This window comes from Anolis sagrei, chromosome 2 (assembly GCF_037176765.1).
Source record: "Anolis sagrei isolate rAnoSag1 chromosome 2, rAnoSag1.mat, whole genome shotgun sequence".
NCBI lineage: Eukaryota > Metazoa > Chordata > Lepidosauria > Squamata > Dactyloidae > Anolis > Anolis sagrei.
The window spans coordinates 89,986,068-90,011,923 of NC_090022.1; the positions used below are offsets into that span (position 1 = coordinate 89,986,068).

The 25,856-nt window shown below is 40.6% G+C and overlaps 1 protein-coding gene across 3 annotated transcripts in view; it reads left to right on the forward strand.

Moving 5' to 3' along the window:
- Positions 1-25,856, forward strand: part of TRPC7 (transient receptor potential cation channel subfamily C member 7) — a 168,778-nt gene that overhangs the window by 67,832 nt on the left and 75,090 nt on the right. For 2 of the 3 annotated variants that reach the window (XM_060765327.2, XM_060765328.2), the window contains exon 3: positions 5,134-5,316. The exons of the other annotated variant lie outside the window; for it this stretch is intronic. In XM_060765327.2, coding sequence (XP_060621310.1) covers positions 5,134-5,316 — 183 coding nt within the window. The remainder of the gene's footprint in view (positions 1-5,133; positions 5,317-25,856) is intronic. 3 annotated transcript variants of the gene reach the window in all.

Here is a 25,856-nt window from a genome sequence, read left to right on the forward strand (position 1 = left end):
AACAGCTCATGCACCTACCTCACAGAGAAAGTATATACTTTAAAGGTGGGAAGGGTTCTTTTGGGAAATAAGAGTCCCAGAACCAGAATGTTCAATAGCAATGGAAATTTTGCAAAGTTCTTCTTTTACTTTCATGGTTCAGATATGCTTCATTTGGAGTGTTCTCCATTCTATTTTTTATTAAGATCAACAAAAACACATTTAATCATTTTACAGCATCCATGTCAATTCTTTTCATGCACTGTTGCTGAATATTTTGTTTTCAAATGTGATTTAGGAAGCTAAGTGCATGAATGTAATGCAGCTTCTTAAGGCTAATCATGGGTCATGTAATAACATTTTGTTCCTCGACATTTTCCTGTATCATAAAAGTGCCATCTCATGCCCTTTCATGGTTTACTTTACCTGTAGACATACTGTCAAATGAAATAAACCATTGATAATATTCGTAAAGCAGACTGCTGTAAGGGGCATAATAAGGACAGAGACATTGGATTGCTGTATATTGCTGCAAGTCAAATGATGCAAACAAGTGGTTCTGCATGATAATTTTGAATCTTGTGACTTTATAAACATAGACATTTCTTAACCTCCACCGGCATTTTCACACTCTGCTTTCTATGATAATTAATTACAGATTTGCCTGGGTGCTAGGACTGCTATGCCAAAATAAAATAAATGTTTTGCAACAATTCTTTTGTTTTGCAAGCCAGAACGTTGCACTTATGCACTATTGCTCTATCCAAATGATTTTAGATGTATTTAAGATGTCAGTAGAGAAGCAGGGATAAATCAGACAATCTTTATTCTTCACTGACCTTGTGACATGTAGGCTACAACACTGGACAAACTGAGCAATGAAGATCCATTAAGATCTATTGATTAATGAATGAAGATCTATTATGAAACTGTGATATTCTTTAAATGTTATAATAGTGTAACTTCCATCATCACTGACTAGAGCTGATTGGAGTTGCTGTCTGGCAATTTTTTCTGATGACAAATTTCATAAATTATGAGCATTGCATGGAGAAATACTTTCCTTTGACTCTTCTGCACCTAGTGCTAACCAACAGATTTCAGCTGGTAACACTTGGTTCAATTATTATGACTCAATAATGATATGTTTGATATTGAAAGACATGATTCCAAGAGATTGAAAATATGTTGAAAACTTATACCATTTGTTGTCATCCTTCCCACTTTTTTTAAAAAAATGATCTAATTGAAATAAAGAAAAACTTTCAATGATGTCCCTCAATTCTCTTCCTTTTCTCAATCTTGTTCTTTAATAAAAAAAATTTATCATTTTAAAACTATCCCCAGAGCCTTATTGATAAATCAGTAGGCTTTTCTATGCAACTAGTCAATAACTGGCATAGAGAAGAGAGGAGTGGGTGTCACTGGCAACTTTTCTACACCTGATTTCTCAGGTTGTATGATTGTGTGTGTGTGATATTTTCAAACATCACACTATATATTTTTAGTACTAAGGATTTCGAGAGTTTTTAAAAAGTTTGGCAAGATTTGGTTTTTGTCTCTTCATTGGGTGGGTGGGCTACACCTGAGCTGAGCGGCAATGATCTCCCTTGCCCACCAACTCTGGATGCCTTACACAGGCTGGCTGGGTTTTGTTTCTTTCTTTTCTTTCTCTTCACTAGCTGGGCTGCTTATGCTCTCACCTGCCCATTGCACTTAGAAGCTCTGCATTGTGTTCCTTTCATGGAAGTGAAGAAGCAATGAAGCACTGGATGCTGCCAACTCCACAGGCCACCCACGGCCTGTGGAGTTGGCCAAGACTTAGTACAGGGAAAGACTCTGAGCTGGGCTAGCAGCTTCAGCTTCCTTTGCCTCAGCTTCCTCTTATATCAGCAGCAGTTCTTTCTCTTAACTGCTCCTGCCCTGGTTCTCCAGACACTACCACCAAGGTCAAGCTGAGGTAGGGGCATGGCACCAGGGTCTAGGACGAGTCTGCCATCTTGCTAACTGGCCCACCTTCCCAAACAGGAGACCTTCTCAGAGAAGTAGTCATTGTCTGAGGAGGTCTTCTGAGTATGAGGAGAGCTCCTGAGGAGGCCTCCTTATACTCAGCTCAGATAGCCAGTGAAGATAGAGAAACCAAATATGGCAACTCGGTTCTTGCATAAAGAAAAGGAAAAGAAAAGAAAGGCTGAAGTAGTAGATGGGAAGAAATGGGTGGTATTGAAGGGGACAAGAGATGCCTATTTAATGTGTTTTAACTTGATTAATAAATAGCAATAGTATGAAGAATAGTTTGATCAAATAAATCTGCCTTAGTCTTAGTGTTAGAAGAATCTAGCCATAAGAAACACACAGAGATCAAAGACAAATAGCAGTTGAAAGAAGAGAAGCAGGCAATAAACAGACCATTACCTTTTCTTAGAGATGCAAAAAAGTGTATGCGACCCAGGAATTCACACAAGCAGTCAATAAAACTTTAGAGCACTGGTTCTCAACCTGTGGGTCCCCAGATGTTTTGACCTTCAACTCCCAGAAATCCTAACAGCTGGTAAACTGGCTGGGATTTCTGGGAGTTGTAGGCCAAAACACTGGGGACCCACAGGTTGAGAACCACTGCCTTAGAGACAGCAGTCTTAGATATGGGAATTAAAAATGGCATTTTGATGTAGTTTGATTTTGATCGATTGGGCCAAATTGAACCTTCAAAACATCCAGATGGTATATTTGATATATTGAATGATGGTAATCAAGAATTGTGCTTTCCTGGGCTGTTTTTATAAGCATCTGACCAAATGGTGCCATGTGCAGGATGAAACAAGGGGGGGGGGGGGGGGAGCATGAGAACAAGGATGTTGTTGTAAACTGAATTGTACCTGCAAAACTATAAGAACCCTATGTGGAACTTCATTTGGTGTGATGCTCCCTTTCCACATAGTCACATGCAGATCCTATATTTGCAAATAATGGTTGTAGTAATTTTTATCTCCTCTACCTCCCAATATCTCATTGAGCACCAGACCTTGGGAGGTTACGAAGGTTGTCTTCTTTAAAAGGGGGCATCGCAACTGAGCTGCTTCAGAATGAGGAAAAGGAATTTCTCTGTTGTGGAGCACATGCCTTTGCCTTGCATGCTTCTGGAGCCTGCGGGGAAAGGGACCCACAAATAATCAAATACATGAATCCCAAATTCACAAATTCTGCAGGTCAATTGTATTTCTTTCCCATCTATCCACACACACACACACACACACTGCTGTTCCTTTAATTACAGCCAAAAAAAAAAAAGACGGTGAGTAGGGATGATAAAGGTACAAGGAGCAGGATAATCTCCAAATGCTGGTTTGGAGGGTATCTCCCTTGTTTTCTCTAAACTAAACATGTCCACAGAGCTTTGTTTCCCTGAGATATTGTGGCTGCCCTTCATCCATACCCTTAGCAGAGCTATGAAGTATGAACCGGAAAGATTCTGTCAGATCATTAGTTCACTTGCTGATGCGATTACTCTTTGCTTCCTCTTTTTCTTTCATCTATTCCTTCTGTTTTTAATGGTTTAGGGCAGCAATAAAATGAGACATGGCACCGCATACTTCTCTCTGGAAATCCTCTGCTATCAAGGGACTGAGCCATTCAGTTTTCTCCAATCTCTGCTAATCTAGGATCAACTTTAAAAAAACTTCCTTCCTACAAATAGGGGAGAAAATAGATTTTTTTCTTGACCAAAAAAAGTGTTTCTTAATGCTCAGGAAATCCTGTCAGGAAGAATAATGCAGTGGCATGATTTTTAAGTGGTTTTCTTACAGTAATCACACATTGTGAAGAAATCTTCATGGGTTTTCTGCATAACTTTTTTTGTATAGAAAAACACATGCAAAAACATTAACTCAGAAAAATCATTTATATTTCTGTATTGATAGATTTCTCAGAAATATTGCAACATCCAAATACTAGAAAAATACTAGGAAAAAAAAACATTTTTTCCTGTAGTGAAGAAAAAACTTTCCAAATTATTTCTCCTTTCATGTAAAAAGGAAACAAGGGAAAAATTGCATCCCTAGTTGAGATAAAAATTTGTATGCCTTTTACTGTGCATTTATGTGCACATGAAAATTTGGAGCCTCTCTATAAACAATTTATATGCAATGTGTGCACTTTTTGCAAGCACATTTACCCTAATATCTGCCTTTTTGTGAAGAATTTTCTTTAATGTGCACATTTTAATTCACATTCTTGATTTTGTTGAACAATTTGATGATTTTTCATAGTAAAATAAAGAAAGCTGAAGAGGAGAAACAGGAGCATTCTGGTTCTCATATTATGAAGTGAGAATCAAATGTAAATCAAACAAACGTTGCCCCATTTCTAACTACAGTCTTGATGTGAAAGTGTGAAGGAAATCCAGATTCTTTCCCAACTGTTTTTATATTCTTGTACAAGCATGTCTTACTTGAGAAGTGTTCACTTATCTAGTACATGCAGTTATCAAACCAGGGGTTGTCTCATACTACACAAATATAGCACTATGAGTTCAGTTTTATTGCAATGGTTGCATCCTGGGGTTTGAAGGACATTTAGAGTTCTCAGCCAGGGTGCTCTTGGGTGTCATTAAACTACAAACCTCATGATTCCACATAATGTTACTATGACAGTTATATGGGAATAACCACACTATAATGGTATGTTGTGATAGAACACATAATTACAATAATGACATAATCCCAATTCCCCCCAACCCACTCACACTTTGTAGAGCTGTATGAAGAGAAAGAAATTCATTCTGCTGGTGGTGACTGGTGAATGCCATTTCCATAATGTTTAGTGGTGGCAAGGGGGTGGGAGGGTTAGTCATTGAGAAGTTAATTTGTTAAGTATACTCAACTAAGTAGTTGATATAGCATAGAACATATGTTGCCTGGATAGAATTGGATAGCAAAAGCCTTTAATTAAAAAGCCAAGTTTTGACTAGGCACTGAAATGATCCAAACACTGGTGCTAGTTTTGTACCACGGAGCAGCATTCATCTCTCCTGGGTCACAATACAGTATAATGTGACTGACTACACATAGCTGTATCTTAGTCAAGTTTTAAGGTAGTTTTTTTCAACCAGGTTTCATTCTGCAATGTTAAAACATTTGTTTTTTTCTGTTTCATTAGAATGATTATAGGAAGTTATCTATGCAATGCAAGGATTTTGTGGTGGGTGTGCTGGATCTCTGCAGGGACACAGAAGAAGTGGAGGCTATTCTGAATGGAGACGTGACTGTACAATCATGGTCAGAAAACCATCGCCCAAGTCTAAGCAGAATCAAGCTGGCCATTAAATATGAAGTCAAAAAGGTAAGCATCCATTAGTTATTCCTAGGTTGTTGTTCTTAATTGTTTAAGTAATGATTTATGCAAATGTGGAGTTTAGTTCAAAGGACATGCATTGCATAATAAAACAGACATGGCAGTTGAAAGCAATGTTGGCAGGGAGTGACATTTAGGAACCACAACAAGAAAGCCTGCCATTGGAGGCCATAGACTTTGGGATTTGCATCTTATCCAGCTCAAAAAATACATGTCTAAGACCTGAAGTATCAGCTCCAGCATCAGCCTGATGTAGACTAATATAGACTCTCTCTTTTTTTAAAAAAAAATGCTTTTCATGACATGACTATTCATTTGATCAGTGGATTTAAGCTAGGGAAGGCCTTGAGTTAGACCACTCCCAAAACACTGTAATATTTGAATCAATATCAAATAGAAATTATCACTGAGCCTTTTTAAGAGCAAAAAAGTGGCAAATAAATAAACAACTACAGCAACAACAACATGTAAAAAGGGATGTAGGCTCACCCAGGTATCAGAGAACAGTGAAATTAGGGGCCCTTCCAGATAGCCTTATACCCCAGAATATCAATGCAGAAAATCCCACATTATCTGAGTGTGGACGCAGATAACCCAGTTCAAAACAGATATCGTGGGATTTTCTACCATGATATTCTGGGATATAGGGCTATATGGAAGGGCCCTGGGCTAATACACTCTTCTGTTTATGTGCTGATTCAACACATTTGCAGAACAATTGCATATGAGTTGGTCCAGGAAGACTGAAAATGTTTATTTGTTTGTTTGTGTGTAGGGGGGGGGGGTATAAAATGCGACAGACTGAGAGAAGAAAGAACATGGACAAATAGTGGAGAATAGTGTGACATGAGAAGGCTGAGTCTAAAAGAGCATTCACTCAACAAAAGGAAGGGCAGAAAAGGAGCCTGAACAATAATCAGTAATTTAGTATTGACTGGGAGTTACAGTAGCTGTTAGTGTAGAATTGTATGATACGTAGTATTCAATACTATGGAGAATAAAGAAAGATAATTTAGGTTTTTTATTATATATTGCAATTAATATGTATGTACTAGAGGAAGGCAGAAGACCATACACTGTCACCTCCCCAAATGAGTGGTTTAACTTGTGCTGATTTGATTATTCATAGATTTGATAAATATGACATTTTAGAGAATCTCTAGGTTCTACAGCATGGCCCTATTCTAACATAGTTCATCAAATGGCCAAAAGGATAATCCAGATGGATTTCACATTCTACAACAATGTTCTAGCTTGGAAAATATTATGCCAATTTTAACACAGTTGTTGTTTTTAAATATTATTAACTCAACATGTAGCTTGACATTTAGCAACATCATTATTCTTTAATGAGGGGAAATGGTATGTGACTCTTCAGTTTGTCACACTGCAAATATTCCTCACTTCTTTTTTGCAATGGTTGCCCTGGCTCAGTTTGTTCCCTTCCTTTCAGAAGGTCCAGAACAGCTATTAGACCTTCGTCTCCATCCAATGGTCACAGAATCCAATTATTTTGCCCCTAAAATGCAAATAAAAGTGACTGAGAAATGGAATTTAATAGACTGTTAAAAGTGGGAAAATTATTTTTGCACTAGTCAGATTATTATAAACAGCTGGCTATTACAGACATGTGCTCAACAAATTATTTTTCTTCCCCCTCCTCTTACCCCCCAAGACTTGGATGGTTTAGATTAATTATCTGTACAATATACTGATGGAAATTGGGGTATTCTGAGTAGAATTGAGAAGTGCAGAAGTGTTCCAAATTTGGGAGATAACATCTGTTGCTCCCTTTCGCTTTAACTCTTGCCACCTGCCTTGTTCTGTCTCTCAGTAGCTGTGGCCAGAGACACTCTCTTCCTGTTATCAAAGCAATTAGTTCAGGCTCTGGTACTGCAAGGTCCTCCATCTTAATTCTCCTTTAAAAAATCTTGTATTTGTCCATTGTTTCTGTTTCCAGATCTGATGGGGGGGGGGGGGGTTAATTAGACATCAAAAATGATAATGTCACAGTGTGACATTTGCAAAAAAGTATTGAAGAAATGTACATGCTTTGTATTCAGATGTTTTCAGATTTAGACTCTGGATTATCCTCCTGCAATGATCAGATCGGCAGTGATGAGAAATATTTACTGCATATGTATAAGTCTCCAGATTTTTGTAAAAAAAATTCAGCCACAAAAACCTGGTTCAACATATCCATGGTCAATGTAAGAACTCTATCTTAACTCTATCAAAAAAGAATCATCCCATTTTCTGATTACAATGGTGAAAAGCAACTGCTCAGGCTGTCCTGGGAGAACCTAAAACAAGCACTGATCTCAAGTTTTTCCTCCATGGTGCCACTTTTGGCTGCTTTGAATGACTGGGTGGGGATTAGCAGTGGCGATCAGGGGTGGGTGCTCCCAGAGGCAATGCTGGTACTTTTTCTGCCTCCATAGAATGACCCTTGACTTATCCATGGGTCATATAAGGAGCCATAAATTTGATCCCAAAATCTGCCCTCAACATATGCATGAGGTTGACTTATGAAACAGTATACTCTATGCTGGTTTACTCACTTATTTATTTATTAGTATCTTGGGAAGTCGGATCTGGCCACAGTGGTCCACGCTCTTGTTACATCCCGGATAGATTACTGCAACGCACTCTACATGGGGTTGCCTTTGAAGACTGTTCGGAAACTTCAATTAGTCCAGCGGGAGGCAGCCAGATTGCTCACCGGAGCGTCATACAGGGAGCATATCACCCCCCTGCTATGTCAGCTCCACTGGCTGCCGATCCAGTTCCGAGCACAATTCAAAGTGCTGGTTTTGACCTACAAAACCATATACGATTCCGGCCCAGCTTATCTGTCCAAACGCATCTCCCTTTATGTCCCATCTTGGAGTTTGAGATCCTCTGGGGAGGCCCTGCTCTCGACCCTGCCTCTGTCACAAGTGAGATTGGGGACGAGGAGCAGGGCCTTCTCAGTGGTGGCCCCTCACCTATGGAATTCACTCCCCGGGGAGATCAGATCAGCAACATCCCTCCTTTCATTCAGAAAGAAATCAAAGACATGGATGTGGGACCAGGCGTTTGGGCAATCTGGCAGATGAATAAGAGATTGTGACGATAGATAGGAAATGGACAAGGTAGAGCGAAATATGAATTCTGAGTTGGCAAATGCAGTGTCTGAGATTGGCTATTGTTTGTGTGATATATTGTTGTTTTTAATTGTTTTAATTGTTGACCATTTAATTGCTGGTTTTATATGTTATTGTATTTGGGTAGGCACCAAGATGGGCCTTTTGTAAGCCGCCCTAAGTCCCCCCTCGGGGGTGAGAAGGGCGGGGTATAAGTACATGAAATAAATAAATAAATAAATAAATTAGATACACACCCCGTCTTCCTTCCTACACATGGGACTACAAGGAGCTAAGAATAAAATAAAAAATAACTGCACCAGTTAAAAAATATAAGACAGGTTAAGTGAAAGAAAACAGATATAACAATTCATTTAAAACAAAATCAAAACAAATGGCTGTCTTCAACTTGATTAAAAATTTATAAGCACAACCCAACCCAAACATATGCCCTAGGGCTCAGTTGAATAAGAAGTCTTTGCTCTATGGCAAACTCATAACAGTGTTACCAGGTCAGCAGCACCTCATTCCCTTGGACTTCAGGGCCAAAACCAAAAACTGAAGCCAGGCTGCAGGTCCTTGTGATGTCACAAGGGAAATCCCAATCGTATAGCTGGGCATTTGTGATATCACAGAGCTATCAGGGGGTTAAGAACTGCTTTAGGGCAGCTATTAGGGACAAATGGAGTTGGTGTTGTAGTTCAGCCCATGGTTGTGTCTGATATCGATGTAAATGGGGAAATGGATCATGAGAACTGTGAGCCTGTGAGCCAACATGAGATTTCAAGTTCTGAAAATGATCAGTTTGTGTCTCCAGCAGTCAGTGAAAGTCACATTCCAGAGAGGCGCTGAGATGGTGCAGAAGAGTCGTTCTCTAGGGAAACTAATTCAGAGGCTGAAATCCCAGGTGGAGAGAATAATTAGTTTCAAATTATGAACTGGTTGATACGAGACTCCATTTTTGTAAACTTCGTGCTACTCAACAGAATTTCCAAAGGTCACAGCGCTTGTTAGAGAAGAGACCTATATCAGGAAGTCATGGGAGGAGGCATGATTTCATTTGTACATTAGAGAGGGTAGGGGGATTTTCCAGCCAGTCTGGCCAACATTGGTAATTGAGGCAATAACTCTTGCCAATTCCTAGTCAAGCTTTTTGAGGGAATTTTAGTTCCATGTTTTTGCTCCTGTTTCATGCTTCCAAGTTTGAAGGACTGTTCCTGGATTTTTGTATTGGATTCTATGCTGCCTTGTACCCCCTGGTTTTCTTGCATTCCTGTTCTGGATGTCCTTTTGCTTTGGGATTTTGGATTACTCTTGCACCTTGGACCTTGTATCTTTTTTATACGTATAGACTTTGAAGGATTTTTTTTACTATTTTTGCCACAGTGCTTTTTATATTTTTTAATAAACTGCTTTGCTGATTTAACTTGGACTGGGGTGTGGTGGTTAAGCCCAGAGATGTTTCCTGGCCTGGAGTGCAACAATCTGAGCAATAGGGCTGAAACTTTGGTTAAAATCTAGGCAATCAGGTAATATGGCAAGTCAAAAACAGTGAAAAAATGGCAAAGCATCTTTCAGTCGTTGGTGGTAGAGTATGCCTAGTAGATGGAGCTATTTGCCACCATTTCTGCATGTGCAGCCTTTCCACCATGTGCATGGCATGGGGAGTTTTTCTTGTCTCTCTACACTGATTCTGCAGCTTATGAAAAAAAACTCACTGCCACCACTGCCCTATCTGGCTTTATATTGTTGTGGCCGGCAATGGTGCATCAAGAAAGTATGTGAATTACAACACTACCACTTTAGTCCCACCTTGCAAAAAAAATGGAAGAAGGGGCCTTCAGTTCATTTCCCATGCCCCTAACCTTTTATTACACACTGGAACTATACCAAACACAAAATACATATAAATGTTTTATTTTAGCCATAGAGCCCTACTTTCTCTGAAGATAGGTGCTTTAAAGCCACCACACACACACACACACACATAATGGTTTTCCTTCCTGCAGTGCTACCTGCCCTGAGATTTGCAACCCCGCCCCCTTCAGCTACCATACACACATACCTGAAGAAGCAATACAATTCCCTGAAACATCCACTGATGCCCTGAGACTTCTTCCTTCACTCCCTTGAGAAGGAGCCCTGCAATTTTGCTTGTTTTTGCACACTTACACTTGTGTATTTACAGTCTGTCTAATCTTTAGAACCAGACTTGCAGTGAAGATTTCAAAGCTTGAACAGGCTTATATGAGAAAATATGTTCCCTCAGAAAGCCCGTGCCCAAGATATATAACCAGTATTTTACACGGTATCCTGAAACAGGGAGCATATAAAAATGAATTTACATGCTCCCTGAAACTGTGCTGAGTCAACAATTTGGTCACATTATTTTAGACTACTTACTTACTTACTTAGGCGATCCCTCGTTGGACGAGTAAGATGGACTTCCATTATGGATTTCCTTGTGGGTCCGTATGTGGCTGCGGAGCCCTATTCTTGCTCTGCATCTTCTTCCGCAGTGAGGGCATTGGTTTCCAGGTGGAAGGCGGTCCCGGTCGGGGTTGGCTTGACGCGCCTTCCTCCTGGCACGTTTCTCTCTTTCACCCTCCACTCGTGCCTCCTCAAATTCTGCAGCACTGCTGGTCACAGCTGTCCTCCAGCTGGAGCACTCAAGGGCCAGGGCTTCCCAGTTCTCAGTGTCTATGCCAGAGTTTTTAAGGTTGGCTTTGAGCCCTTCTTTAAATCTCTTTTCCTATCCACCAACGTTCCGTTTTCCATTCTTAAGTTCGGAGTAGAGCAGCTGCTTTGGGAGACGGTGGTCAGGCATCCGGACAACGTGGCCGGCCCAGCGGAGTTGATGTTGGAGGACCATCGCTTCAATGCTGGTGGTCTTTGCTTCTTCCAGCATACTGACGTTTGTCCGCTTGTCTTCCCAGGAGATTTGCAGGATTTTCCGGAGGCAGCGCTGATGGAAACGTTCCAGGAGCTGCATGTGACGTCTGTAGACAGTCCACGTCTCACAGGCATAGAGCAGGGTTGGGAGGACAATAACTTTATAGACAAGCACCTTGGTCTCCCTACGGATGTCCCGGTCCTCAAACACTCTCTGCTTCATTCTGGAAAATGCTGCACTTGCAGAGCTCAGGTGGTGTTGTATTTCGGCGTCGATGTTGACTTTGGTGGAGAGGTGGCTGCCAAGGTAGTGGAAATGGTCCACATTTTCTAATGTTACACCATTAAGCTGTATTACTGGCATTGGAGAGGGATTGGCTGGTGACTGCTGGAACAGCACCTTGGTTTTCTCAATGTTCAGTGACAGGCCGAGCTTCTCATATGCTTCTGCGAAGGTGTATAGAGTGGCTTGTAGATCTTCTTCTGAATGCGCACAGACGACATTGTCATCAGCATACTGGAGTTCTATAACAGCTGTTGTTGTAACCTTGGTTTTAGCTTTCAGTCTGCTGAGGTTGAATAGCTTGCCATCTGTCCGATAGATTATTTCCACTCCGGTGGGAAGCTTCCCATCAACAAGGTGAAGTATCATAGTGATGAAGATGGAGAATAGAGTTGGGGCAATAACACATCCCTGTTTGACACCGGATTCCACTTTAAATGGGTCACTTTGGGAGCCATTGCTGTCCAAGACTGTTGCCATCATGTCATCATGGAGGAGCCGCAGGATGTTCACAAATTTGTTAGGGCACCCGATTTTGTGGAGGATGGTCCAGAGAGCGCTGCGATTCACTGTGTCGAATGCCTTTGCAAGGTCAATGAAGGCCATGTACAGAGGTTGGTTTTGTTCCCTGCATTTTTCTTGGAGCTGTCGTGCAGTGAAGATCATGTCCACGGTTCCTCTGGAGGGGCAGAAGCCGTTCTGGGATTCTGGGAGGGTGTCTTCTGAGAGGGGCAGAAGGCGGTTTGCAAGGATTCTTGCGAGGATTTTCCCAGCGGAGGTTAGAAGGGAGATACCTCGATAGTTTCCGCAGTCTGTTCTTTCCCCTTTTTTGAAGAGGGTGATGATGGTGGCGTCCTTGAAATCTGCTGGGATTTTCTCGGTCACCCACACTTTTTCTATGAGCTGGTGGAGTTGGTGTGTCAGCTCAGGTCCTCCCTCTTTAAAGATTTCAGCAGGGATCCCATCTGGTCCACTGGCTTTGTTATTCTTCTGTTGGCTGATGGCATTGCTGACTTCTTCCAGACTAGGCAGTGCTGCAAGCTCATCCCTGGTTTCTTGTTGTGGGATTTGTGAGAGGACCTCTTCGGCCACATTGGAGCTGCGGTTCAGGAGGCTTTGGTAGTGTTCTTTCCAATGTAGTGCAATTGAGTTTTGGTCCTTCAGGAGTTTGGTTCCATCTGATGAGCGTAGAGGCTGTATGCCATGGTTTCTTGGTCCATAGATGACCTTTGTGGCTTTGAAAAATCCCTGAGCATTATGGGTATCTGCCAGGTGTTGGATTTCTTCAGCCTTCTTTGTCCACCAGATGTTCTTGAGTTCTCTTGTCCTTCTTTGGACTTCAGCTTTTGCACTGGCATAGATCTTTTTCTTAGCAGCACAGTTGATGTCTCTCTGCCATGCTTGGAAGGCTTTCCTTTTCTTGTCAATTAGCTGTTGGATCTCGATGTCATTTTCATCAAACCAGTCTTGATGTTTCTTGGCTTGGTATCCAATAGTTTCTTCGCAGGCTTGGATGATGGAGGTCTTCAGTTTGTTCCAATGTTCCTCGACATTTTCGGGGTGTACTGTGGGTAGATGGTCCTTGAGTGCTGTTTGGAGATGGGCTCGTCTGGAGGGCTCCTGAAGGGCTTGGGTGTTCATTTTGCGCCTTGTCTTCCTTCCTTGGAGTCTGCGCTTGGGAGCGATCTTGATAGCCATCGAGGATCGAATTAGCCTGTGGTCAGTCCAGCAGTCATCAGCACCTGTCATGGCTCTTGTGAGGAGCACGTCACGACGGTCTCTGACGCGTGTGATTACATAGTCTAAGAGGTGCCAATGCTTTGACCGGGGGTGCTTCCATGATATCTTGAACTTGTTTTTCTGGTGGAAGAGCGTGTTGGTGATGACAAGGTTATGCTCCGCACATTTGGTGAGAAGCAGGATGCCGTTTGAGTTGCTGTTTCCAACCCCGTCTTTTCCTATGGTCCCTGGCCACAGGTCGAAGTCTCGCCCAACTCTTGCATTAAAGTCCCCCAGGAGGATGATTTTGTCCTCCTTAGGTATCCCCGATAGAACGGTGTCCAGCTGACAGTAGAATTTCTCCTTGATGTCTTCGCCAGCATCTAGTGTTGGTGCATAGGCACTTATGATGGTTGCCCGTTGGTTTTTGGCAAGATCGATTCGGAGGGTTGAGAGTCATTCGTTGATGCCAGTGGGTGCTTCGGACAGATGTTTCATCAGATCATTTCTGATGGCGAAGCCAACTCCGTGCTTTCTTTGGTCTTTTTCGGGCAGTCCCTTCCAGAAGAAGGTGTAGCCTCCTTTTTCTTCCTTCAGCTGTCCCTCTCCTGCTCTCCGGGTCTCCTGAAGGGCTGCTATGTCGATGTTGAAGCATCCCAGCTCCCTTGCAATGATGGCAGTTCTGCGTTCGGGGCGTTCACTGCCACTGTTGTCCATCAGAGTCCGTACGTTCCACGTACCGAAGTTCATTTTCCTTTTTTGGCCGCAGGGTGGTGACCCCACTGGACGCGGCAGTCCAGTCAGGGATAAGTGAGGCAGACTATGTTTAGGGCACCTTTTCTAGCCCCCTCCCCATGTGGGGTGAGCAGAGTGGGTCCTCAATAGGGCTGCTCAGTCGCGGATACAGCTGCCGAACTACTCAACTGCCTCGGACCTTGAGGTAGAACGACTGAGTCCGTACCCACCGCCCATGTGCCAGTCTGTGACTAGGGGCTTCCAGATTTCACAGTCCTGCCCCCGTCACCACTCGCTGATCGCCATGGGACTTTGGTTGCTTGGTTTTTATTTTCTTTGGAAGACGCCTGTGCGTGGGTTTTTTTAATGTGTGGAGGTCAGTGCACAACTGATTCACAGAGTGAGGTTCCACTGGTGATGTAGCTTAACACAATGGCCATGGCTTCTCCATCTGTTGCAGCCTTCTTCCGCCTTCGCAGCCGTTGTAACATGTACCATGTTATCCTCCGCGTGCTCCGCCGTTGAGGTCTTCGGGTCTTCGGACTGTGCCTGGTCTGGAACCCCCCCCCCCCCCCCCGCAGCCACTCCTGGGAGTGCAGGACTCCAGTTGTTGTGCCTACAGGTTCATCGGAACGCGCAAGCCCCCTCACCACGACAAGGTGACAGTCCACAGAGGGAGATTTAGACTGGTATCCCAGTCAAAGCAAATATTATGGGACTTTCTGCCTTGATATTCCGGGTTATATGGCTGTGTGGAAGGGTCCTAAGGCCCATGTATCCTCCAGATGAGATTTTTCCAGGAATGGACATGATTTACAATGTAGCCTAATGTGAGTAAATATACAAATTAAAATCTAGGATCCAGGAATGCTCTCCAACTGAAAACCTGAGTCTTCAAGGAAAGTTTAACTCTGTCCATCATAGAATGAATACCCCTTTCACCAATCTACTTTTTAAAATCAGCAGTATTATTTCTGTCTTCCATTATTTAGTCCTCATTGAGATGAGGTTACTTCTCTCCAACAAAATGCCTCCTTCCCAGATAAACTCACACATTTTACAGCCACCTTGAATCTCACTTTGGGAGAAAGGGGGAATAGAGATTCAATAAATAAATATATATATATTTCGCTCAACACAGACATTTTCTTCTGCATTAACTTCTCTGTGTGCTTTTTGTGCTACTGGCACAAGATTACATTAAGATCTAAGGTTTGTGCACCTTTATAGATGTCCAATTGACACCAGATTACTCTTGCTGATGAGTATTTTAAGAAAACTGCTTTTTCTGTGTAATGAGGAGTGGTAATCACACCTGCTTTCAATCAACAGAGCTGACTCAGACAAGGGACTCTAGAGTAGAAATAGTGACCATATTTTAAGAGAGTAACAAATAAGACAATGTCCTACATCTAATTAAATAAATTACCTAGCATGGCTCCATCTAAAACAAAGACCAACTGTGGAATGTATCTCTCCAACTGTTATTCATTTTACCATGATCCTTTAAAGTTATTGGTACTGTTCCATTATCTGGATGAACTCCAAATGCGGGCCTACACAGAAAAGGATACTCCATTTCGGGGGGGGGGGGGAGTTGAAGGTGAAAACTATTTCCCCCATTTTCACTGGTTATCCCTCCCCCCTTTTCCATATCATAAACTATGATTGTTTTGATGACAGCAACATGGGTGGGGGGAATAACTCCTATCCCTCCATATAATGGACTGTTCTTCCCTCTCTGACGTCCCCTTGTGGCCTCTGCCTGAATAATGGAACAGTACTAAATTATCTTCATAGGTCGCAATCTAATTACTGGTGGCCTGCAAACCCTGCCCCCTCCAAAAAAACAAACAAACAGTGATGTAGTGACCATATTACTAGTTGTATGCTCATTCAGTGTCTTAACACACTAACTATTGAAAGAAAGTTAACTGTTTTGGAGATTTCAACAGCAGATTGGTGTGATGCATACAAAGTGAAACAGCATTCATGGAGACTGAAAGTTAGTAAGAACTATCTGCCAGAGAATATTGCATATCTCTTATGACCTCATCACAAAGGCCCATGAATTTGTCACACATCTTGGCAAAATCCATAGGGTCCCGGTGGGAGGTGTAGAGAAGCCATCACTCTATGTCCTGCATTGCCCACCTTGCCTTGACCCTCATCCCATAGGAGGAAACATCTCCATCCAGCTTCCCCCTGTGGCTCCTAGAGACTTCTTGTGTTGCCATTTCCTTTCTTCTTTCAGCATGGAGCCCAGTCAGAAGTTCCTGTGCATCATATAATGGGCTCCATGTCGAAAGGGGAGAGCAAGCGGCGTACAACGGGCAAATCAGCCCAACTGATGATGTTGTTAGATCCTTCAAACTGCCCCAATGCATGTGTATGCTCTGTTGATGGTTAACATCATGAAATGGATTAGCTTGTATCAGACAGCAACCTTAGGGATCATAAATCATTGCTAGTCAGGGTAATGACTCCAGTATGCTTCTTATCACAGTTGCTGAAGGGAAAGTGCACTGTACACTCACATCTTGATTATGAGGTTCCCATAGACATTTGGCTGTTGTGGAAAAAGAGTCTTCACATAGAGAGGATCCTATTGTGTTTTGATATGTTGTACAGGTTTATAATGGAATCAACCAAGGTGAAATGTTAAGTTAATTAGATTCACCTTTCTGACTGAGAAAGACTTAGTGCTCTTTTCTGGTTTTTTTCACCATCTCACTAATATTAGTCAGTTTGTTTACTGATACCTTTATAAATCCTATTGGTAGTTCCTGTTATGTAGACTGAATCAAGTGGAATTTTTAAAGTGTTGCATTACCAAATGCCCATGTCTTCAGTGGGTCCCTTCTAACTGGGATTTGCAACTGGAATCAGAACATTATATCCTTAATCTACTGGTGTGCCTTGACCCTGAAATTTATCAACTAGTCTTTCAGGAATCTACTGCAGTTATCCAGAAATCTCTTCACACTAGACCTTTAAAAAAGTGATCCCTAGAGGAGTTTGGTGAAGAAACAGCAGAAAAGGACAATCTTTGTGCAACTGTTATTTTACTTTTCTAGACTTAATCAGCTTTGTGTTGTTTCGCACTCTGCAGCTTATCAGTTGTTAAGATGATACTTTAGGTGTATAGAATATTTTGTGCTTTTGAGTAAACATAGCTGAAATGCTGAATTAGTCATTATCGCCTCTTCAGTTCATTTCTCCCATTCGTTATTTATCAGGGATACTTTAGAGACAGATTGTAAGTGAAAGCATTCCTTTGTGATATGCCTATAGTTACAGTTCTGCTTTTCAGCAGTTATTGTAATCTTAAATTAAACCTGGAAAAAAAGTATGTACTATTAAGGAGCATGTCATGTGCCACTGAGAAGCAATACATTTCCTATGACAGTCATGTGGCAAACCCCTCTAAATTGTTCCACATTGCATCTGTACCTGTGCTGACTGTTCAAATAGAAATATTTTCATTCTGCCATGACAGATTTTTCTCTTGTATTTTGTCTTTTCCTTTTAAAGCACCAATAAAAGCATTTGATATGCATGGTGATCATCTGCCTATGAGCCAGCTGAGCTATATATGTCATTTTATAATATGATCCTCTGTTAGAAGAGAAATAGACTGCCTGACTACATCTGAAAAAAATCTTATTCACACCATATTTGTTGATCCTCATAGGCCCCACATTTGCTGCATTAGTGTCACACATGGCATACCCATCATAGTGAGCTCTTCTTAAGAAGCCACACATGTCTCCTTGATATGAACTTGCCTTCAGAAAACTCCTCCCATTTGCACTATTGATTGCCTTATTTATTTATTTATTTATTTACAGTATTTATATTCCGCCTTTCTCACTCCAATGGGGTCTCAAGGCAGATCACAGAACACATATATGGCAAACATTCAATGCCATTATGCAAAGACAATATATACAATTATACATAGATAAAGGTATAAATAGGCATTTCCCATCTTCAGCATCATGGAGGCTGTTCTCAGTTCTGGCCAGGAGAGTGCTGTCACTCCATTTCCCCTGCTGAAGAGCGTTTGTTCGTAAACTTCCTCCTTCTGATCAAATTGCTGGTATTTTCTGGCTTTCCCTTTTGGGTGCCTAAATACCTCCCCGCTGTGTCTGCTTCACCTTTTTCTGTCATTCCTGCAAATGAATGTATCTCCATTTAAGTTGTCTTTATCCATCCTGTTTTGTGGAGCTGCACTAATACTGATATACTCGCATGCTGATCTGCAAGTACCCATGAACATGCTCCCCCCCCCTCCCCCTATATATAGGCAGCAAATTAAAAATTCAACCATGGATGCTCACTTCCTGGCAGAAATAATCATATGCCAGCCGCATTAAAAAAAAAAAAACCTCATTTGGATCTTTGGCCAGAATGCTAAGTAAAATCTAATTACTTGTAAAGCAGTTTAAGGGTCAAAGAACTGGTTGGGATGTGAATTGTCACAAAATCAAGTCTCATGATAGCAGACAATATATTTCCTTATCCATAGAGATAGACCCTGAATCTAATACACCAATATTAAGTAAAAGGGTAACTATATTGATAAAAGAAAACTTCCAAAATAGAGATGTATTATTCAGGATAGATTTAAATTAATTGAAAAAATGCATCTCACTGTCAGTTCAGACATTTCATTAAGTAATGTCTCACCCAATGCTTTCCTGAATGCAGTCATTAGTTCCCAACACTAATTTGCATGAATGGAGCAATTTCAGCTGCAGTAACCTAACAAACCAGATTGTTCTCACTCTAGGTGCTTGTTTCTCTAGAATACCTTGAGCTATTGATGTTTGTTCAAAACATTTTGACCTTGGTTTCATTGAAATTAATGGAGAAAGACTGGTTTATAAAAGTTTCTGCACTGTAATTGGTTTGCCAGGAAGAATTTCAGTCTCAGTTTGAACCATATTAGGGCTAGAAAACCAACATTTTGGGTTTTAGAAATCATTTAGATTTTAACTGTTTCACATGGAGCCAGACTATTGGTGTCCTTGTTCCCCTCATAAGTTTTCTCTTCTTCTTTCTAGAACTGCAGATACATTCTATTGTGAATCCCCCCCCCCTCCCCACCACCACCACCACCACTATTTTATCATCATACATTAGCTTGCTGGAGCTCATTCAGTGAAAGGAGAATCCTCACTGTCAAAATGCCAAATTGTATACAGTCTGCATTTGGCAGGGTGAATATTTCTTTTGGAATTGTGAATGTGTTCATTCATTGTAGCCAAGTGCTACCTGAACACTTTGCTAGCTATTCCAAATCTGTCATTCTGAATTTCCATGGGAACTGATCTATTTAATATTCTAGCCACAGTCTGCATTGATTCATATCCCGTATCGTCCGATTCATTGCATGGCAGATTTTCACAAACATTCTTAAGGACTCCAGAGGCTTGTCAGGCTTATAGAAAGATAGGATTTAGATTTCGGAAAGACCATATAATTAACTGTATTGTCTGTACAGATGGATTTCAAACACTATGGAGAAATCACTCATTTCAATCTTTATTTGCAAATTGATCCGGTATTAAAATCATAGGGCCCTTCTACACTGTAAAACCCTGAAGTAACTGTGTGTCTGTATGGGGGGGGGGGGGGGGATGTTTAGCCAAAGTGCAGGAAGGATTGGATTAAGTGCTAAAAAAAATTGTGTTTAAAAGTTGCACTTAAAATCCAATTCAGCCTGAAAAAGGTGTACCTTTGCATGACTGTATATCTTTGGAGACAGGTAAAACACATGCTTTCCTTCCTTTCCCATAGCTGATTGGGTGTCAAACGGACACACAGGTGGTTCAAGGGAAGCACAATTGGAAAGTAATTATAACTCTCTGAAACTCTATTTTACACTTTATAATCTTAAACAGATATTATAATTGTTAAAATTTAAAGGAGACCTGACAGAAGTTTTTTTTTTAATAATCCCTCTATTATGTGCTGGACTTCATATGCGCACAAATGAATCTGCTTGTGTTTATTTTAAGATATTTGCATGTTTGCATATATGGTCCAGCACATAACACAAGATTTTTTAAAAAAAACTTCTCCCTTATAATCCAGTCCACCTTCAATCTTGAGCCACTTCAGAAGAAAGCTGTGAGGATGGCAGGGGACCATATCCCAGGACTGACAGGTCTGTGTGTGCACCTGCTATCAGATCCCAGAATTTTTTGTCTTAGTTTTAAAACACAGATTCTGGTACTGTCCAGAAGTGTCCATAGAATCATAAGAGTTGGGAGAGACCACATGGGCCATGCAGTCCAACCCCCTGCCATGCAGAAAAAGCACAATCAAAGCACCCCTGACAGATGGCCATCAACCCTCCAAGGAAGGAGCTTCTCACCACATTCCAAGGTAGAGGGTTCCACTGTTGAACAGCTCTTAGGTCTCTTCCACACAGCTGCATAAAATCCAAATTGAACTGGATTATATGTCAGTGTGGACTCGGACAATCCAGTTCAAAGTAGATATTGTGGATTATCTGCCTTGATATTCTGGGTTATATGGCTGTGTGAAAGTGCTCTTATTGTTAGGAATGAGTCTGCAATGTGCATTTAAGGGTCTTCTGTTGGAACAACCATTGAGGATCACATCCTTTCTCCCACATTCCATCCCACAATATTCTGAAGGCTGTCATTGTATTGATCTATATGGAATTGCACAGCTTTTTGAGGACCCCCCTCACCACAGTACTGCATTGCAAGAACTGGTTGTATATTCCTACTCTCTACTTTCTGTTCTTTCAAGGATTTTAAATCAATAAGAGGGTTTCTTGTTATCCTCTTCGCCAAGTTTGCTGTGGAGCCTTTGTGTGAGATAGTATCAAACTATTACACTGTATGCAGGCAGAGGTTAAACAAAACAAAGCCTAGCTTGTGTCAAAAAAGTTTTAATTAAAGCAATAACTTAAACACTTGGCCATTTCAAGGTCCAAGTTCAAAACATAAAGGTAGCACACAACTGAAGATACAAAACAAAGTCTCATTGACATGAATAGTACTACAAAGCCAGTTCAGGATCAAGAATAAACAGTAGCCAAGATTTGTAGTACACAAGTCAAATGCTGAGAGTTCACTTAGTAAAATGTTCCAGGGGGCAAAAGTACAAACTGTAGTCAGAGTTTTGAGAGTTAAGTCAGAAAAACAAGAGTCCAGAGCTGAGAATTCCTTAGTGTAGTATGCAAGGTTTCAGGAATATAAACCATAATCAGAGTTCCAAAGGTCAAGCCAGATAATCAAGAGTCCAAGGAAAGTTCAAAATCCATAAATCAAAGCCAGGATGGTTTTTCAAGAGTCCAGGTATTCAAAGTACTTCAAGGTCCACAGTGAGATATGAGAGCACCAGGGTCCACAATAAGATTATCACCATGGTTCAAGGTTCAACAAGATTCCAGGACACAGATCAGGATAACACCATCGTCCAATCTGGGGAAAAATTATCCAACAGTAAAATATAAAATATACTTTTCTCCCAAAGAGCCATCTTTGTTCAGGCTCTTTTTATGCAGCTGATTACAGCTGCATCCTATCTCTGCAGGTCTCCTCCCTGATTGCTGCTGCCTGTGTGTCCTTATAGATAGATCACTCTGACTTTTAGAACCAGGAGGGAGATTAATGCCTTTCATACATTTTGCAGTACCAATACTACCCATCACCAACCTGCTAAGCATGATACTATATTAACCATCACCAGACTGCTGGGCAGTATATATACTAACCACCACCAACTGCTAGGCATGTCACTATACCAACCACCATCACCTGCAGGACATGACACCTCCAAGTATATGCACCAGGTCACCGCAGCCCACAGATTTCTGGTCATTGTCAACCAAGTCTTCCAAAAGATTTTTGATAAAAAATCTTTTATCAAAAATCTTTTGGAAGTCTTGGTTGACAGTGACCAGAAATCTGTGGGTAACTTGCACATGTAATGTCATGGAAGCAATTCTTTTCTGCAATCCCTGTACTCAGTTAAGCTCATGGAAGTGGACTAATCCTTGAGTTTTGCCTATACATTCACAGCTAATATGCATTTGTCTATCACATTCTGATTGTTGATAGTATCCCCTCTGTTGTGCATTCAGTTATGTATTCAGTCTCATATATTTAGCACTGTGTTTTAACATGTATTTACTTTATTTTAACCTTCTTTTTTCGCAATATAGGTGGCTCATAGCATAAGAGTTATATAGCACAATCAATCCATAAATTCACGTGCAAAAATCCATGCTATACATGTTGTACTGGATAGAGTTCATGTTTTAGTGGTAATCTAAATACCCATGCTTACAAAAGCACTGTCACAGGCAACCTTTAAATATGAGCTTCAAACTTATATTGATATCACTACTAGATTAATCAGTCAGTCAACTAGTTTTGATCAACTGATTGATTGGTCGATAACAGGTCATAACGGCTCAGAGTAATGCTTTAATAGTAGTGAGTCGTTTTAATTATCAAGTTGAGGGATTGATGGTATTTATGATACTGTTTTGAGATATGTTATTGTAACAGGATTGGTTTTTAAAATGGAGGGTCTTTTCTTTTCCCTTCTTGAACTTTGATTTCTAGAAAAAAGCACTTAGGTTCTACTGCAATATACTTTTTTTAAAAAAATGGATGAGCTTAAATGATCTAGAGGAAGATGATTAATCAGCTAAATGGTTCATTATTTGCTTAATGGTCCAAGTTCAAATTATTCACTATGACAACACTCTCCTTACTTTATGCCATGCCACATGAATAAAGGGATTCTATCCATGCTTCTACAGTCCTCAAAACACAAAGAGGCCTTTAGTGGAATGGAGAGGGAGGAATGTCTAATCCACTCGCGCAGTTATTACGCACAAAGGGCTTGATGAAAAATGCTAAACAAAACAGCTTAAAGCAGCTTTTATACCACAGCCATTTTCTATGACCTGTCATTGCCTTCCTTTCTTGGGTTTCCCGGGTTACAAAATCCAATCCATATTTGATTGGGAGTAAGCCCAGTTGAAGTGAGATTTTCTCCTGAATTAAAAAAAAAAGTATACAATTGGGACATTGGAGGAAACAAAAAATTAAAAATGTAAGAGTACTATATGTGTGAAAAGATTAATAAAATACATTCAGTCATCTGTATCCACTAATTCTGTGTTCATGGATTCAACAATCTACAGTTTGAAAATATATTTTAAAAAACTAAAAGCAAACTTTTATTTTGCCATTTTAAATACGTGACAACATTGTACTATGCCACTCTATAATAATGATCATGGACAACTACATTTTTTTTAGGAAATGGGAGATGCTGGGATCAAATCTCAGTGGATATCAAGGGCCCACTGTACTTCTTTAAGACAGTGCTTAAGAAGGAAGATATAGCACTTGCATTTGAGTAGATTTATCAGTTTATCATTTCATTCAAAATATGTCTTTGCCAGTGTCAGGCCAAAGAGGTAAACTGACCTGTACCATAAATAGAAACTTTATACTTTGCATTGTGATCAAGTGGAATGCCACTCTGACTTCAGATGAGGGTGGAACATAAGGGAGGTTTGAATAATTCCTTTCTTTTTCACATTTTGACTTTTTAAATAACTTTCAAATATATTTCTATGTGTAATATAGAGATATATTTGGAAGATGAACTAATAGGAAGTTACTGGTGTTTATGCTTTTAATGTTTTTTACAGGGTTTTTATAATGTGTGTTAACTGTTTTTTATTTTGTTTTAATTTGTTTATGTTCATTGTGGCATTGAATCGTGCCAGTGTAAGCCACCTTGAGTCACCTTCGGCTTAGAAAGGCGGCACAGAAATGCAGTAAATAAATAAATAATATCCACAGACACACACATTTGGAAATGATATGTTACGAGAGAGAGTGGGGGGGGGAATTAAAACTAGGAGCTGGTATAAGCATTGTATTTAAGGTAAATGTAAAGGTTTCCCCTTGACATTGTCTAGTTGTGTCTGATTCTGGGCAGTGGTGCTCATAACAATTTCTAAGCCGAAGAGTCAGTGTTGTCCATAGATACGTCCAAGGTCATGTGACGGGCATGACTGCATGAGCACAGCTACCTTCCCACTGAAGCCATACCAATTTTCGAATTGCTAGGTTGGCAGAAACTAACAGCAGGAGCTCACCCTGCTCCCTAGATTTGAACCACCGACCTTTTGGTCATCAAGTTTAGCAGCTGAGCTGTTTAAACCGCTGAGCCACTGGGGGTTCCTATTTATTGTACTAACCTATTGTATTTAAGGGGACCTATAAAAAGATGGGAAGTAATTTTCATTGATTACCCTCTTTAGGTCTCATCCTTGCAAAGCCTGATCTTGAAGACGAATGCCATGAATGAATGGGTGGTTTTAGAAAATCAGTTCTCTCTCTGTTTCTGTCCACAAATTAAAATGCCTCCTGTGGACATATAGAGAGTATGGACTATTGCCAACTTTTTAACATATTCTATTGCCACATCACTGTGGCATCACGTGGTAGAGCGTATATGCTAAAGCACCTCAGACTACTACTTAATATGAGAACAAAAATGTAATCATTCCTTCTGTTCTAGGATAATGCTTAGCTGCCCATTCTTCCTCCAGCTATTTGATGCAGGTTACCTGACAATGCTTTTACTGATGAAAGACTCAAGAGATGCTCTCAGATCTTCACATACACACCCGCCTGGGAACTTTGGAACTCCACAGATTTCATTTCTTAGATTTCTCTGCAGATCCTGTTGTTCAGTTACAATCTACAGTTTCACGCTGTGCAGAGAAAGCATCTTCTATAAAAGTGAGAAAACTACTCAGCATGATATCTAAGGATGCATTAAGGAAACTGAGCAAGTAAACCACTTCATGTGCTCATGTTTCTATGTACTCTTATCTGGCTAAACTGTGATGGATAGAATAGCATAAATATATATATCCACCTCACTATTTCAGGTAATTTATAAGAAAACATTAAATGTGTGTATATGTGTGTTTAAAAAAAACTTCCAACATCAGTGTTCCTTAGATCCCATTTTCCTACAAAATCTAAAAAAAACAAAAGATAAAGATAAAGGCACAGGAAGAGTGACAATAAAATTATGTAAAGCTATACTTTCAGAATAAAGCCAGCTGAACATTTCTTAATTATTCAGATGATGCTGAAAGGATAGTAGGGTTAACACCAGGTGAGCATCCCCAAGGAAGGTATTCACATGAATTATAGGGGTATTCACATGCATTATAGAATTATAATGCTGTGATTGCATATTAATTGGTATTGTTCCATCCTATGAAATCTTAGGATTGTCAGTTTAAGGAGGAATATTTAGAATTTTCAACCAGAGAACTCCTTGGGTGTTAGGATTCCATAGAATTTTGCCAGCACTGTTAAAATGGTGTCATAGCACTATAACTGTGAAGCGTGGACAGCCTCCTGGGCCCATCCACACAAACATATAACCCAGAATATTAAGACAGGAAAACCCACAATATCTGCTTTGAACTGAAAAAAGGGGGGCTGTCCAGATGATGTCCTAGACAAATCTGAATTAATTCACCACAAACAAGGAAAACCCTGGTATGTGGTGATTAATTTGTTAGTCCGTTCCTTCTTGATAAACCCACTACTTCTGGTGTCTGAACTGGAGAATACTGCAGTCCAGCCAGTATTCCCATGGTTTTCCAGACTAAATTACCCCATAAAACTGTGGGAATTATGAGCCAGGAGAAAGGGAGGAGGAGGAAAATTACTCCT